Source organism: Ascaphus truei, chromosome 7 (genome assembly GCF_040206685.1).
Source record: "Ascaphus truei isolate aAscTru1 chromosome 7, aAscTru1.hap1, whole genome shotgun sequence".
NCBI lineage: Eukaryota > Metazoa > Chordata > Amphibia > Anura > Ascaphidae > Ascaphus > Ascaphus truei.
In genome coordinates, this window is record NC_134489.1 from 22586382 (window position 1) to 22603617 (window position 17236).

Here is a 17236-nt window from a genome sequence, read left to right on the forward strand (position 1 = left end):
GCACAGGAGGGATCTCTTACCACTTTCTGTGCCTCCTGGCTCAAGCAGTCTGTGATCTCCTGCATTTCTGCGGTTTCCCGTTCCCCCCGAGCCCTTCTCTCATTCACACCGGCGCTGGATCAGCTTCCCCTTTCTCAAACCGGCCCTCTGGTTCTTCCAAACAAGGCTGCCCCTGCGATCAGCTGCTGTGGTAGGAGGCTTAATCCCTGGCCTTCTCCTGCCTGCAGTTAGCTGGTGTCAGCTGTGGAGGAGGGGGGAAAGAGACTTGTTCTGCTGCCCCCACCTGGGGAGGGAGGGAGTGGTGAGAGGAAGCTCACAGGTGACTCACTCCCAAGCCACACGCATTCCTCACGCACACACTGGCTGGACAGGTACACAGCCTGGCTCACTGCCTGTGTGTGCAGGAGGCATGCAGGAGGCGTGCAGCAAAGCCACAGGGGGGTGTGTGCAGCAACTAGGAACACAGGCAGCCGCTTCCTCTGTCTGTGACTCAGTCCCCGCCCCGGGGAGTTTGCATCACACCTCCCAGGAGAGGCCACAGGGCCTTTTCCAAAAATAACCTGTCGCTGTACTCCCACGTTAACCCTTTCACTGACAGCGGGGCCAGCAACACATAGCTCAGCAATTCTCATTCAGCCACCTCTGGGGTGGAATTGCCGGAGCGATCGCTGGAAGTCATCTCAATTTGATTTTTCCAGCGGCCGTAGCCTGACGTCGCGCCGCCGGCACTATAAGCGCAGCCTTACTACTGAACGGCTGCTCTCCCTGCTCATCATGACGAGCACATCCTGATTGGGGCATTGTGATAGTCTCCATAGCTTCCTGTCCTGGAGACTATGCTGAAGTAGACGTCATTTATTTATTTCCCAGGTTCCTTTGTTTTATTATACCGCTCCCCTGATCACTGCCGCATTGGTATCGGATGCACATTGTTTCCGTGTGTTTTTCGGCACCTTGGTGAAAGCCGTACGGAGTAAATGTTTCTGCTGCACAAAGCTAGGGCCTTGTGGGCTGACATTTGGAAAGCCATGAATTATTTGTAGTAAAGGTGTGTTACATGGCTGAGTTGTTTTGCATTTATAGGGGGTGATGTAGCAAGGTAAATTTGATGCGAATTTCATCATGCGTCTCTTTGCGTCAACGTGTCACGGTCTTTGCTCCAAAGTTTGCGCCACATGGCGATTAGAGGAGTGGAAATAGGAGTAAAGACGCACGGATTATAATGAGATGTAGCAAACTCTGCGTCACTTCTGTATCTTGTATTTGTGGCAAAAAAACATAATCTGCCTGGTTTGAGATGCAGGATACTTTGGCTAACGATATGCGTCAGATGTGAGGAGCGCTTTCCTAAATATGTGACCGCGTGAAAGAACACGGCGCAACGCGGCAAAATAAACTTCTATGTGCCCTTCCTTTACCTTGACACTTCTGCCCCATAGTGTGGTGTGAGGCTGTTACTGCCCCAGGGCCGGCCTTTCCTTGGGCAGGGCCCAAGGCGGCGTGCTGGCAGCGGGGCCTCTCCTCCTGCAGCGTCACTGCGTCGGGTTGTCATGGCAATATGTCACGGCGTAACGTTGTCATGGCTTCACGGTGTAACGATGTCACATTGTCATGACAACGCGACTCTGCAGAAGGAAGGTTGCTCCGCACAAGGTAAGACCTCCCCCGGCTATATATGCATGCACCTCTCCTCCTCTCCCCCAGCTACATGCACATGCGCTGTTTCGGGCGCTCCCCATCTCCCTGCTCCAGCTCTCCCCTATCCTGTCAGGCGGAAGTTGGATCCGGAGAGAAGGGAGTGCGAGGCCCAAAGCGGGCGCCTTGCACTAAAATACCCCTGCATAGTATTATCAGGTAGTACTGTATCGCAGCATGCACCTGTGCCCAATGGATAAGGCACAAGGGGTATTTCGGCAGCACCTCTGTGGGCAGGATGCAGGGAGCGAGTAACGGCCTTTCCTACCACACAGTTGAGTGGAGAACATGAGTCCCCACATGCACGGTTCTGTGTGTGTACAGTTGTTCTGTGACGTGTTATTGTGGTTTCTGCAGTGACTTTCCAGGGTCTAAATTTGCAGAGGTATTAAACAAATAAACTAGGAACCAAACATAGAAGCCGTAAAGATGCTGGGGCATTGCTAAGATTTTTCCCATAGATATTTTTAAGTGACTCCAGCTAACCTTCTGTGTCTGAGAATCTAGTGTAAAATGTATCAAACCTGGACACGGTTACATTTAATACAGGTATGCACTGTTCTGCGCATTACAAGTACACACTCCTCTGCCAAATATAGACACGCATTGCTCTGCGAGGTACAGGCATGCACTGCTCTGCGAGGTACAGGTACGCACTGATTTTTGTTACATACACACTGCTCTGCGAGGTACACACTGCTCTGCGAGGTACAGGTACGCACTGCTTTTTGTTACATACGCGCTGCTCTGCGAGGTATTGGTACGCACTGCTTTTTGTTACATACGCGCTGCTCTGCGAGGTATTGGTACGCACTGCTTTTTGTTACATACGCGCTGCTCTGCGAGGTATTGGTACGCACTGCTTTTTGTTACATACGCACTGCTCTGTGAGGTACGCACTGCTCTGCGAGGTACAGGCATGCACTGCTCTGCGAGGTGTAGGTACGCACTGCTTTTTGTTAGATACACACTGCTCTGCGAGGTACAGGTGCGCACTGCTTTTTGTTACATACACACAGCTCTGCGAGGTACAGGTGCGCACTGCTTTTTGTTATACACACAGCTCTGCGAGGTACAGGTGCGCACTGCTTTTTGTTACACAAACTGCTCTGCGAGGTACAGGTACGCACTGCTTTTTGTTACATACACTGCTCTGCGAGGTACAGGTGCGCACTGCTTTTTGTTACACACACTGCTCTGCGAGGTACAGGTGCGCACTGCTTTTTGTTACACACACTGCTCTGCGAGGTACAGGTACGCACTGCTTTTTGTTATACACACTGCTCTGCGAGGTACAGGTGCGCACTGCTTTTTGTTACACACACTGCTCTGCGAGGTACAGGTACGCACTGCTTTTTGTTATACACACTGCTCTGCGAGGTACAGGTACGCACCGCTTTTTGTTACACACACTGCTCTGCGAGGTACAGGTGCGCACTGCTTTTTGTTACATACACACTGCTCTGCGAGGTACAGGTACGCACTGCTTTTTGTTACACACAATGCTCTGCGAGGTACAGGTACGCACTGCTTTTTGTTACATACACACTGCTCTGCGAGGTACAGGTGCGCACTGCTTTTTGTTATACACACTGCTCTGCGAGGTACAGGTGCGCACTGCTTTTTGTTAGATACACACTGCTCTGCGAGGTACAGGTAAGCACTGCTTTTTGTTACATACACACTGCTCTGTGAGGTACAGGTACGCACTGCTTTTTGTTACACACAATGCTCTGCGAGGTACAGGTGCGCACTGCTTTTTGTTACACACACTGCTCTGCGAGGTACAGGTGCGCACTGCTTTTTGTTACATACACTGCTCTGCGAGGTACAGGTGTGCACTGCTTTTTGTTACACACAATGCTCTGCGAGGTATACACTGCTCTGCGAGGTACAGGTGCGCACTGCTTTTTGTTACACACAATGCTCTGCGAGGTATACACTGCTCTGCGAGGTACAGGTGCGCACTGCTTTTTGTTACACACACTGCCCTGCGAGGTACAGGTACGCACTGCTTTTTGTTACACACAATGCTCTGCGAGGTACAGGTGCGCACTGCTTTTTGTTACACACAATGCTTTGCGAGGTACAGGTGCGCACTGCTTTTTGTTACATACACACTGCTCTGCGAGGTACAGGTGCGCACTGCTTTTTATTATACACACTGCTCTGCGAGGTACAGGTTCGCACTGCTTTTTGTTATACACAATGCTCTGCGAGGTACAGGTACGCACTGCTTTTTGTTACATACACACTGCTCTGCGAGGTACAGGTGCGCACTGCTTTTTGTTACATACACTCCTCTGCGAGGTACAGGTGCGCACTGCTTTTTGTTATACACACTGCTCTGCGAGGTATAGGTGCGCACTGCTTTTTGTTAGATACACACTGCTCTGCGAGGTACAGGTGCGCACTGCTTTTTGTTACATATACTGCTCTGCGAGGTACAGGTGCGCACTGCTTTTTGTTACACACAATGCTCTGCGAGGTACAGGTACGCACTGCTTTTTGTTACATACACACTGCTCTGCGAGGTATACACTGCTCTGCGAGGTACAGGTAAGCACTGCTTTTTGTTACATACACACTGCTCTGTGAGGTACAGGTACGCACTGCTTTTTGTTACACACAATGCTCTGCGAGGTACAGGTGCGCACTGCTTTTTGTTACACACACTGCTCTGCGAGGTACAGGTGCGCACTGCTTTTTGTTACATACACTGCTCTGCGAGGTACAGGTGTGCACTGCTTTTTGTTACACACAATGCTCTGCGAGGTATACACTGCTCTGCGAGGTACAGGTGCGCACTGCTTTTTGTTACACACAATGCTCTGCGAGGTATACACTGCTCTGCGAGGTACAGGTGCGCACTGCTTTTTGTTACACACACTGCCCTGCGAGGTACAGGTACGCACTGCTTTTTGTTACACACAATGCTCTGCGAGGTACAGGTGCGCACTGCTTTTTGTTACACACAATGCTTTGCGAGGTACAGGTGCGCACTGCTTTTTGTTACATACACACTGCTCTGCGAGGTACAGGTGCGCACTGCTTTTTATTATACACACTGCTCTGCGAGGTACAGGTTCGCACTGCTTTTTGTTATACACAATGCTCTGCGAGGTACAGGTACGCACTGCTTTTTGTTACATACACACTGCTCTGCGAGGTACAGGTGCGCACTGCTTTTTGTTACATACACTCCTCTGCGAGGTACAGGTGCGCACTGCTTTTTGTTATACACACTGCTCTGCGAGGTATAGGTGCGCACTGCTTTTTGTTAGATACACACTGCTCTGCGAGGTACAGGTGCGCACTGCTTTTTGTTACATATACTGCTCTGCGAGGTACAGGTGCGCACTGCTTTTTGTTACACACAATGCTCTGCGAGGTACAGGTACGCACTGCTTTTTGTTACATACACACTGCTCTGCGAGGTATACACTGCTCTGCGAGGTACAGGTACGCACTGCTTTTTGTTACACACAATGCTCTGCGAGGTACAGGTGCGCACTGCTTTTTGTTACATACACACTGCTCTGCGAGGTTGAAGTACGCACTGCTTTTTGTTACACACAATGCTCTGCGAGGTACAGGTACGCACTGCTTTTTGTTACACACAATGCTCTGCGAGGTACAGGTACGCACTGCTTTTTGTTACATATACACTGCTCTGCGAGGTACAGGTACGCACTGCTTTTTGTTACACACACTGCTCTGCGAGGTACAGGTACGCACTGCTTTTTGTTACATATACACTGCTCTGCGAGGTACAGGTACGCACTGCTTTTTGTTACACACACTGCTCTGCGAGGTACAGGTGCGCACTGCTTTTTGTTACATACACTGCTCTGCGAGGTACAGGTACGCACTGCTTTTTGTTACATACACACTGCTCTGCGAGGTACAGGTGCGCACTGCTTTTTGTTACATACACACTGCTCTGCGAGGTACAGTTACGCACTGCTTTTTGTTACACACAATGCTCTGCGAGGTACAGGTACACACTGCTTTTTGTTACACACACTGCTCTGCGAGGTACAGGTACGCACTGCTTTTTGTTACATACACACTGCTCTGCGAGGTACAGGTACGCACTGCTTTTTGTTACATACACACTGCTCTGCGAGGTACAGGTGCGCACTGCTTTTTGTTACATACACTGCTCTGCGAGGTACAGGTACGCACTGCTTTTTGTTATACACACTGCTCTGCGAGGTATAGGTGCGCACTGCTTTTTGTTAGATACACACTGCTCTGCGAGGTACAGGTGCGCACTGCTTTTTGTTATACACACTGCTCTGCGAGGTACAGGTGCGCACTGCTTTTTGTTAGATACACACTGCTCTGCGAGGTACAGGTGCGCACTGCTTTTTGTTACACACAATGCTCTGCGAGGTACAGGTGCGCACTGCTTTTTGTTACATACACACTGCTCTGCGAGGTACAGGTGCGCACTGCTTTTTGTTACATACACACTGCTCTGCGAGGTACAGGTACGCACTGCTTTTTGTTACATACACACTGCTCTGCGAGGTACAGGTACGCACTGCTTTTTATTATACACACTGCTCTGCGAGGTACAGGTTCGCACTGCTTTTTGTTACACACACTGCTCTGCGAGGTACAGGTACGCACTGCTTTTTGTTACATACACACTGCTCTGCGAGGTACAGGTACGCACTGCTTTTTGTTACACACACTGCTCTGCGAGGTACAGGTGCGCACTGCTTTTTGTTACATACACTGCTCTGCGAGGTACAGGTACGCACTGCTTTTTGTTACATACACACTGCTCTGCGAGGTACAGGTGCGCACTGCTTTTTGTTACATACACACTGCTCTGCGAGGTACAGTTACGCACTGCTTTTTGTTACACACAATGCTCTGCGAGGTACAGGTACACACTGCTTTTTGTTACACACACTGCTCTGCGAGGTACAGGTACGCACTGCTTTTTGTTACATACACACTGCTCTGCGAGGTACAGGTACGCACTGCTTTTTGTTACATACACACTGCTCTGCGAGGTACAGGTGCGCACTGCTTTTTGTTACATACACTGCTCTGCGAGGTACAGGTACGCACTGCTTTTTGTTATACACACTGCTCTGCGAGGTATAGGTGCGCACTGCTTTTTGTTAGATACACACTGCTCTGCGAGGTACAGGTGCGCACTGCTTTTTGTTATACACACTGCTCTGCGAGGTACAGGTGCGCACTGCTTTTTGTTAGATACACACTGCTCTGCGAGGTACAGGTGCGCACTGCTTTTTGTTACACACAATGCTCTGCGAGGTACAGGTGCGCACTGCTTTTTGTTACATACACACTGCTCTGCGAGGTACAGGTGCGCACTGCTTTTTGTTACATACACACTGCTCTGCGAGGTACAGGTACGCACTGCTTTTTGTTACATACACACTGCTCTGCGAGGTACAGGTACGCACTGCTTTTTATTATACACACTGCTCTGCGAGGTACAGGTTCGCACTGCTTTTTGTTACACACACTGCTCTGCGAGGTACAGGTACGCACTGCTTTTTGTTACATACACACTGCTCTGCGAGGTACAGGTGCGCACTGCTTTTTGTTACATACACTCCTCTGCGAGGTACAGGTGCGCACTGCTTTTTGTTATACACACTGCTCTGCGAGGTATAGGTGCGCACTGCTTTTTGTTAGATACACACTGCTCTGCGAGGTACAGGTGCGCACTGCTTTTTGTTACATATACTGCTCTGCGAGGTACAGGTGCGCACTGCTTTTTGTTACATATACTGCTCTGCGAGGTACAGGTACGCACTGCTTTTTGTTACACACAATGCTCTGCGAGGTACAGGTACGCACTGCTTTTTGTTACATACACACTGCTCTGCGAGGTATACACTGCTCTGCGAGGTACAGGTGCGCACTGCTTTTTGTTACACACAATGCTCTGCGAGGTACAGGTGCGCACTGCTTTTTGTTACATACACACTGCTCTGCGAGGTACAGGTGCGCACTGCTTTTTGTTACACACACACTGCTCTGCGAGGTACAGGTGCGCACTGCTTTTTGTTACATACACACTGCTCTGTGAGGTACAGGTACGCACTGCTTTTTGTTACACACACTGCTCTGCGAGGTACAGGTGCGCACTACTTTTTGTTACATACACACTGCTCTGCGAGGTACAGGTACGCACTGCTTTTTGTTACACACAATGCTCTGCGAGGTACAGGTGCGCACTGCTTTTTGTTACATACACACTGCTCTGCGAGGTTGAAGTACGCACTGCTTTTTGTTACATACACACTGCTCTGCGAGGTACAGGTACGCACTGCTTTTTGTTACATACACACTGCTCTGCGAGGTACAGGTGCGCACTGCTTTTTGTTACATACACACTGCTCTGCGAGGTATACACTGCTCTGCGAGGTACAGGTGCGCACTGCTTTTTGTTACACACAATGCTCTGCGAGGTACAGGTGCGCACTGCTTTTTGTTACATACACACTGCTCTGCGAGGTATACACTGCTCTGCGAGGTACAGGTGCGCACTGCTTTTTGTTACACACAATGCTCTGCGAGGTACAGTTGCGCACTGCTTTTTGTTACATACACACTGCTCTGCGAGGTACAGGTGCGCACTGCTTTTTGTTACACACACACTGCTCTGCGAGGTACAGGTGCGCACTGCTTTTTGTTACATACACACTGCTCTGTGAGGTACAGGTACGCACTGCTTTTTGTTACACACACTGCTCTGCGAGGTACAGGTGCGCACTGCTTTTTGTTACATACACACTGCTCTGCGAGGTACAGGTACGCACTGCTTTTTGTTACACACAATGCTCTGCGAGGTACAGGTGCGCACTGCTTTTTGTTACATACACACTGCTCTGCGAGGTTGAAGTACGCACTGCTTTTTGTTACATACACACTGCTCTGCGAGGTACAGGTACGCACTGCTTTTTGTTACATACACACTGCTCTGCGAGGTACAGGTGCGCACTGCTTTTTGTTACATACACTCCTCTGCGAGGTACAGGTGCGCACTGCTTTTTGTTATACACACTGCTCTGCGAGGTATAGGTGCGCACTGCTTTTTGTTAGATACACACTGCTCTGCGAGGTACAGGTGCGCACTGCTTTTTGTTACATATACTGCTCTGCGAGGTACAGGTGCGCACTGCTTTTTGTTACACACAATGCTCTGCGAGGTACAGGTACGCACTGCTTTTTGTTACATACACACTGCTCTGCGAGGTATACACTGCTCTGCGAGGTACAGGTGCGCACTGCTTTTTGTTACACACAATGCTCTGCGAGGTATAGGTGCGCACTGCTTTTTGTTACACACACACTGCTCTGCGAGGTACAGGTGCGCACTGCTTTTTGTTACATACACACTGCTCTGCGAGGTACAGGTACGCACTGCTTTTTGTTACACACAATGCTCTGCGAGGTACAGGTGCGCACTGCTTTTTGTTACATACACACTGCTCTGCGAGGTTGAAGTACGCACTGCTTTTTGTTACATACACACTGCTCTGCGAGGTACAGGTACGCACTGCTTTTTGTTACACACAATGCTCTGCGAGGTACAGGTACGCACTGCTTTTTGTTACACACAATGCTCTGCGAGGTACAGGTACGCACTGCTTTTTGTTACACACAATGCTCTGCGAGGTACAGGTACGCACTGCTTTTTGTTACACACAATGCTCTGCGAGGTACAGGTACGCACTGCTTTTTGTTACATATACACTGCTCTGCGAGGTACAGGTACGCACTGCTTTTTGTTACACACACTGCTCTGCGAGGTACAGGTGCGCACTGCTTTTTGTTACATACACTGCTCTGCGAGGTACAGGTACGCACTGCTTTTTGTTACATACACACTGCTCTGCGAGGTACAGGTGCGCACTGCTTTTTGTTACATACACACTGCTCTGCGAGGTACAGTTACGCACTGCTTTTTGTTACACACAATGCTCTGCGAGGTACAGGTACACACTGCTTTTTGTTACACACACTGCTCTGCGAGGTACAGGTACGCACTGCTTTTTGTTACATACACACTGCTCTGCGAGGTACAGGTACGCACTGCTTTTTGTTACGTACACACTGCTCTGCGAGGTACAGGTGCGCACTGCTTTTTGTTACATACACTGCTCTGCGAGGTACAGGTACGCACTGCTTTTTGTTATACACACTGCTCTGCGAGGTATAGGTGCGCACTGCTTTTTGTTAGATACACACTGCTCTGCGAGGTACAGGTGCGCACTGCTTTTTGTTATACACACTGCTCTGCGAGGTACAGGTGCGCACTGCTTTTTGTTAGATACACACTGCTCTGCGAGGTACAGGTGCGCACTGCTTTTTGTTACACACAATGCTCTGCGAGGTACAGGTGCGCACTGCTTTTTGTTACATACACACTGCTCTGCGAGGTACAGGTGCGCACTGCTTTTTGTTACATACACACTGCTCTGCGAGGTACAGGTACGCACTGCTTTTTGTTACATACACACTGCTCTGCGAGGTACAGGTACGCACTGCTTTTTATTATACACACTGCTCTGCGAGGTACAGGTACGCACTGCTTTTTGTTACATACACACTGCTCTGCGAGGTACAGGTGCGCACTGCTTTTTGTTACATATACTGCTCTGCGAGGTATAGGTGCGCACTGCTTTTTGTTAGATACACACTGCTCTGCGAGGTACAGGTGCGCACTGCTTTTTGTTACATATACTGCTCTGCGAGGTACAGGTGCGCACTGCTTTTTGTTACATATACTGCTCTGCGAGGTACAGGTACGCACTGCTTTTTGTTACACACAATGCTCTGCGAGGTACAGGTATGCACTGCTTTTTGTTACATACACACTGCTCTGCGAGGTATACACTGCTCTGCGAGGTACAGGTGCGCACTGCTTTTTGTTACACACAATGCTCTGCGAGGTACAGGTGCGCACTGCTTTTTGTTACATACACACTGCTCTGCGAGGTACAGGTGCGCACTGCTTTTTGTTACACACACACTGCTCTGCGAGGTACAGGTGCGCACTGCTTTTTGTTACATACACACTGCTCTGTGAGGTACAGGTACGCACTGCTTTTTGTTACACACACTGCTCTGCGAGGTACAGGTGCGCACTGCTTTTTGTTACATACACACTGCTCTGCGAGGTACAGGTACGCACTGCTTTTTGTTACACACAATGCTCTGCGAGGTACAGGTGCGCACTGCTTTTTGTTACATACACACTGCTCTGCGAGGTTGAAGTACGCACTGCTTTTTGTTACATACACACTGCTCTGCGAGGTACAGGTACGCACTGCTTTTTGTTACACACAATGCTCTGCGAGGTACAGGTACGCACTGCTTTTTGTTACATACACACTGCTCTGCGAGGTACAGGTGCGCACTGCTTTTTGTTACATACACTGCTCTGCGAGGTACAGGTACGCACTGCTTTTTGTTATACACACTGCTCTGCGAGGTATAGGTGCGCACTGCTTTTTGTTAGATACACACTACTCTGCGAGGTACAGGTGCGCACTGCTTTTTGTTATACACACTGCTCTGCGAGGTACAGGTGCGCACTGCTTTTTGTTAGATACACACTGCTCTGCGAGGTACAGGTGCGCACTGCTTTTTGTTACACACAATGCTCTGCGAGGTACAGGTGCGCACTGCTTTTTGTTACATACACACTGCTCTGCGAGGTACAGGTGCGCACTGCTTTTTGTTACATACACACTGCTCTGCGAGGTACAGGTACGCACTGCTTTTTGTTATACACACTGCTCTGCGAGGTACAGGTACGCACCGCTTTTTGTTACACACACTGCTCTGCGAGGTACAGGTGCGCACTGCTTTTTGTTACATACACACTGCTCTGCGAGGTACAGGTACGCACTGCTTTTTGTTACACACAATGCTCTGCGAGGTACAGGTACGCACTGCTTTTTGTTACATACACACTGCTCTGCGAGGTACAGGTGCGCACTGCTTTTTGTTATACACACTGCTCTGCGAGGTACAGGTGCGCACTGCTTTTTGTTAGATACACACTGCTCTGCGAGGTACAGGTAAGCACTGCTTTTTGTTACATACACACTGCTCTGTGAGGTACAGGTACGCACTGCTTTTTGTTACACACAATGCTCTGCGAGGTACAGGTGCACACTGCTTTTTGTTACACACACTGCTCTGCGAGGTACAGGTGCGCACTGCTTTTTGTTACATACACTGCTCTGCGAGGTACAGGTGCGCACTGCTTTTTGTTACACACAATGCTCTGCGAGGTATACACTGCTCTGCGAGGTACAGGTGCGCACTGCTTTTTGTTACACACAATGCTCTGCGAGGTACAGGTGTGCACTGCTTTTTGTTACATACACTGCTCTGCGAGGTACAGGTACGCACTGCTTTTTGTTACACACAATGCTCTGCGAGGTATACACTGCTCTGCGAGGTACAGGTGCGCACTGCTTTTTGTTACACACACTGCCCTGCGAGGTACAGGTACGCACTGCTTTTTGTTACACACAATGCTCTGCGAGGTACAGGTGCGCACTGCTTTTTGTTACACACAATGCTTTGCGAGGTACAGGTGCGCACTGCTTTTTGTTACATACACACTGCTCTGCGAGGTACAGGTGCGCACTGCTTTTTGTTACATACACTCCTCTGCGAGGTACAGGTGCGCACTGCTTTTTGTTATACACACTGCTCTGCGAGGTATAGGTGCGCACTGCTTTTTGTTAGATACACACTGCTCTGCGAGGTGCAGGTGCGCACTGCTTTTTGTTACATATACTGCTCTGCGAGGTACAGGTGCGCACTGCTTTTTGTTACACACAATGCTCTGCGAGGTACAGGTACGCACTGCTTTTTGTTACATACACACTGCTCTGCGAGGTATACACTGCTCTGCGAGGTACAGGTGCGCACTGCTTTTTGTTACACACAATGCTCTGCGAGGTATAGGTGCGCACTGCTTTTTGTTACACACACACTGCTCTGCGAGGTAGAGGTGCGCACTGCTTTTTGTTAAGTACATACACACTGCTCTGTGAGGTACAGGTGCGCACTGCTTTTTGTTACATACACACTGCTCTGCGAGGTACAGGTACGCACTGCTTTTTGTTACACACAATGCTCTGCGAGGTACAGGTGCGCACTGCTTTTTGTTACATACACACTGCTCTGCGAGGTTGAAGTACGCACTGCTTTTTGTTACATACACACTGCTCTGCGAGGTACAGGTACGCACTGCTTTTTGTTACACACAATGCTCTGCGAGGTACAGGTACGCACTGCTTTTTGTTACATACACACTGCTCTGCGAGGTACAAGTGCGCACTGCTTTTTGTTACATACACTGCTCTGCGAGGTACAGGTACGCACTGCTTTTTGTTATACACACTGCTCTGCGAGGTATAGGTGCGCACTGCTTTTTGTTAGATACACACTGCTCTGCGAGGTACAGGTGCGCACTGCTTTTTGTTATACACACTGCTCTGCGAGGTACAGGTGCGCACTGCTTTTTGTTAGATACACACTGCTCTGCGAGGTACAGGTGCGCACTGCTTTTTGTTACACACAATGCTCTGCGAGGTACAGGTGCGCACTGCTTTTTGTTACATACACACTGCTCTGCGAGGTACAGGTGCGCACTGCTTTTTGTTACATACACACTGCTCTGCGAGGTACAGGTACGCACTGCTTTTTGTTATACACACTGCTCTGCGAGGTACAGGTACGCACCGCTTTTTGTTACACACACTGCTCTGCGAGGTACAGGTGCGCACTGCTTTTTGTTACATACACACTGCTCTGCGAGGTACAGGTACGCACTGCTTTTTGTTACACACAATGCTCTGCGAGGTACAGGTACGCACTGCTTTTTGTTACATACACACTGCTCTGCGAGGTACAGGTGCGCACTGCTTTTTGTTATACACACTGCTCTGCGAGGTACAGGTGCGCACTGCTTTTTGTTAGATACACACTGCTCTGCGAGGTACAGGTAAGCACTGCTTTTTGTTACATACACACTGCTCTGTGAGGTACAGGTACGCACTGCTTTTTGTTACACACAATGCTCTGCGAGGTACAGGTGCGCACTGCTTTTTGTTACACACACTGCTCTGCGAGGTACAGGTGCGCACTGCTTTTTGTTACATACACTGCTCTGCGAGGTACAGGTGCGCACTGCTTTTTGTTACACACAATGCTCTGCGAGGTATACACTGCTCTGCGAGGTACAGGTGCGCACTGCTTTTTGTTACACACAATGCTCTGCGAGGTACAGGTGTGCACTGCTTTTTGTTACATACACTGCTCTGCGAGGTACAGGTACGCACTGCTTTTTGTTACACACAATGCTCTGCGAGGTATACACTGCTCTGCGAGGTACAGGTGCGCACTGCTTTTTGTTACACACACTGCCCTGCGAGGTACAGGTACGCACTGCTTTTTGTTACACACAATGCTCTGCGAGGTACAGGTGCGCACTGCTTTTTGTTACACACAATGCTTTGCGAGGTACAGGTGCGCACTGATTTTTGTTACATACACACTGCTCTGCGAGGTACAGGTGCGCACTGCTTTTTGTTACATACACTCCTCTGCGAGGTACAGGTGCGCACTGCTTTTTGTTATACACACTGCTCTGCGAGGTATAGGTGCGCACTGCTTTTTGTTAGATACACACTGCTCTGCGAGGTACAGGTGCGCACTGCTTTTTGTTACATATACTGCTCTGCGAGGTACAGGTGCGCACTGCTTTTTGTTACACACAATGCTCTGCGAGGTACAGGTACGCACTGCTTTTTGTTACATACACACTGCTCTGCGAGGTATACACTGCTCTGCGAGGTACAGGTGCGCACTGCTTTTTGTTACACACAATGCTCTGCGAGGTATAGGTGCGCACTGCTTTTTGTTACACACACACTGCTCTGCGAGGTACAGGTGCGCACTGCTTTTTGTTAAGTACATACACACTGCTCTGTGAGGTACAGGTGCGCACTGCTTTTTGTTACATACACACTGCTCTGCGAGGTACAGGTACGCACTGCTTTTTGTTACACACAATGCTCTGCGAGGTACAGGTGCGCACTGCTTTTTGTTACATACACACTGCTCTGCGAGGTTGAAGTACGCACTGCTTTTTGTTACATACACACTGCTCTGCGAGGTACAGGTACGCACTGCTTTTTGTTACACACAATGCTCTGCGAGGTACAGGTACGCACTGCTTTTTGTTACACACAATGCTCTGCGAGGTACAGGTACGCACTGCTTTTTGTTACACACAATGCTCTGCGAGGTACAGGTACGCACTGCTTTTTGTTACACACAATGCTCTGCGAGGTACAGGTACGCACTGCTTTTTGTTACATATACACTGCTCTGCGAGGTACAGGTACGCACTGCTTTTTGTTACACACACTGCTCTGCGAGGTACAGGTGCGCACTGCTTTTTGTTACATACACTGCTCTGCGAGGTACAGGTACGCACTGCTTTTTGTTACATACACACTGCTCTGCGAGGTACAGGTGCGCACTGCTTTTTGTTACACACACACTGCTCTGCGAGGTACAGGTGCGCACTGCTTTTTGTTACACACAATGCTCTGCGAGGTACAGGTACACACTGCTTTTTGTTACACACACTGCTCTGCGAGGTACAGGTACGCACTGCTTTTTGTTACATACACACTGCTCTGCGAGGTACAGGTACGCACTGCTTTTTGTTACATACACACTGCTCTGCGAGGTACAGGTGCGCACTGCTTTTTGTTACATACACTGCTCTGCGAGGTACAGGTACGCACTGCTTTTTGTTATACACACTGCTCTGCGAGGTATAGGTGCGCACTGCTTTTTGTTAGATACACACTGCTCTGCGAGGTACAGGTGCGCACTGCTTTTTGTTATACACACTGCTCTGCGAGGTACAGGTGCGCACTGCTTTTTGTTAGATACACACTGCTCTGCGAGGTACAGGTGCGCACTGCTTTTTGTTACACACAATGCTCTGCGAGGTACAGGTGCGCACTGCTTTTTGTTACATATACACTGCTCTGCGAGGTACAGGTGCGCACTGCTTTTTGTTACATACACACTGCTCTGCGAGGTACAGGTACGCACTGCTTTTTGTTACATACACACTGCTCTGCGAGGTACAGGTACGCACTGCTTTTTATTATACACACTGCTCTGCGAGGTACAGGTTCGCACTGCTTTTTGTTACACACACTGCTCTGCGAGGTACAGGTACGCACTGCTTTTTGTTACATACACACTGCTCTGCGAGGTACAGGTACGCACTGCTTTTTGTTACATACACTCCTCTGCGAGGTACAGGTGCGCACTGCTTTTTGTTACATACACTCCTCTGCGAGGTACAGGTGCGCACTGCTTTTTGTTATACACACTGCTCTGCGAGGTATAGGTGCGCACTGCTTTTTGTTAGATACACACTGCTCTGCGAGGTACAGGTGCGCACTGCTTTTTGTTACATATACTGCTCTGCGAGGTACAGGTACGCACTGCTTTTTGTTACATACACACTGCTCTGCGAGGTACAGGTGCGCACTGCTTTTTGTTACATACACACTGCTCTGCGAGGTACAGGTACGCACTGCTTTTTGTTACACACAATGCTCTGCGAGGTACAGGTACGCACTGCTTTTTGTTACATACACACTGCTCTGCGAGGTACAGGTGCGCACTGCTTTTTGTTATACACACTGCTCTGCGAGGTACAGGTGCGCACTGCTTTTTGTTAGATACACACTGCTCTGCGAGGTACAGGTAAGCACTGCTTTTTGTTACATACACACTGCTCTGTGAGGTACAGGTACGCACTGCTTTTTGTTACACACAATGCTCTGCGAGGTACAGGTGCGCACTGCTTTTTGTTACACACACTGCTCTGCGAGGTACAGGTGCGCACTGCTTTTTGTTACATACACTGCTCTGCGAGGTACAGGTGCGCACTGCTTTTTGTTACACACAATGCTCTGCGAGGTATACACTGCTCTGCGAGGTACAGGTGCGCACTGCTTTTTGTTACACACAATGCTCTGCGAGGTACAGGTGTGCACTGCTTTTTGTTACATACACTGCTCTGCGAGGTACAGGTACGCACTGCTTTTTGTTACACACAATGCTCTGCGAGGTATACACTGCTCTGCGAGGTACAGGTGCGCACTGCTTTTTGTTACACACACTGCCCTGCGAGGTACAGGTACGCACTGCTTTTTGTTACACACAATGCTCTGCGAGGTACAGGTGCGCACTGCTTTTTGTTACACACAATGCTTTGCGAGGTACAGGTGCGCACTGCTTTTTGTTACATACACACTGCTCTGCGAGGTACAGGTGCGCACTGCTTTTTGTTACATACACTCCTCTGCGAGGTACAGGTGCGCACTGCTTTTTGTTATACACACTGCTCTGCGAGGTATAGGTGCGCACTGCTTTTTGTTAGATACACACTGCTCTGCGAGGTGCAGGTGCGCACTGCTTT

At 49.4% G+C, this 17236-nt stretch overlaps 1 protein-coding gene across 31 annotated transcripts in view; it reads right to left on the reverse strand.

The window, feature by feature from the left end:
• The window catches only part of LRRFIP1 (LRR binding FLII interacting protein 1), a 101417-nt gene that overhangs the window by 47540 nt on the left and 36641 nt on the right, over window positions 1-17236 (reverse strand). The window contains exon 1 of one of the 31 annotated variants that reach the window (XM_075607296.1): window positions 21-443. The exons of 29 other annotated variants lie outside the window; for them this stretch is intronic. In XM_075607296.1, coding sequence (XP_075463411.1) covers window positions 21-65 — 45 coding nt within the window. In that variant the 5' untranslated portion in view covers window positions 66-443. Of the gene's footprint in view, window positions 1-20; window positions 444-17236 lie in introns of those variants that run through there. One more of the 31 variants, XM_075607317.1, reaches the window with a different exon arrangement.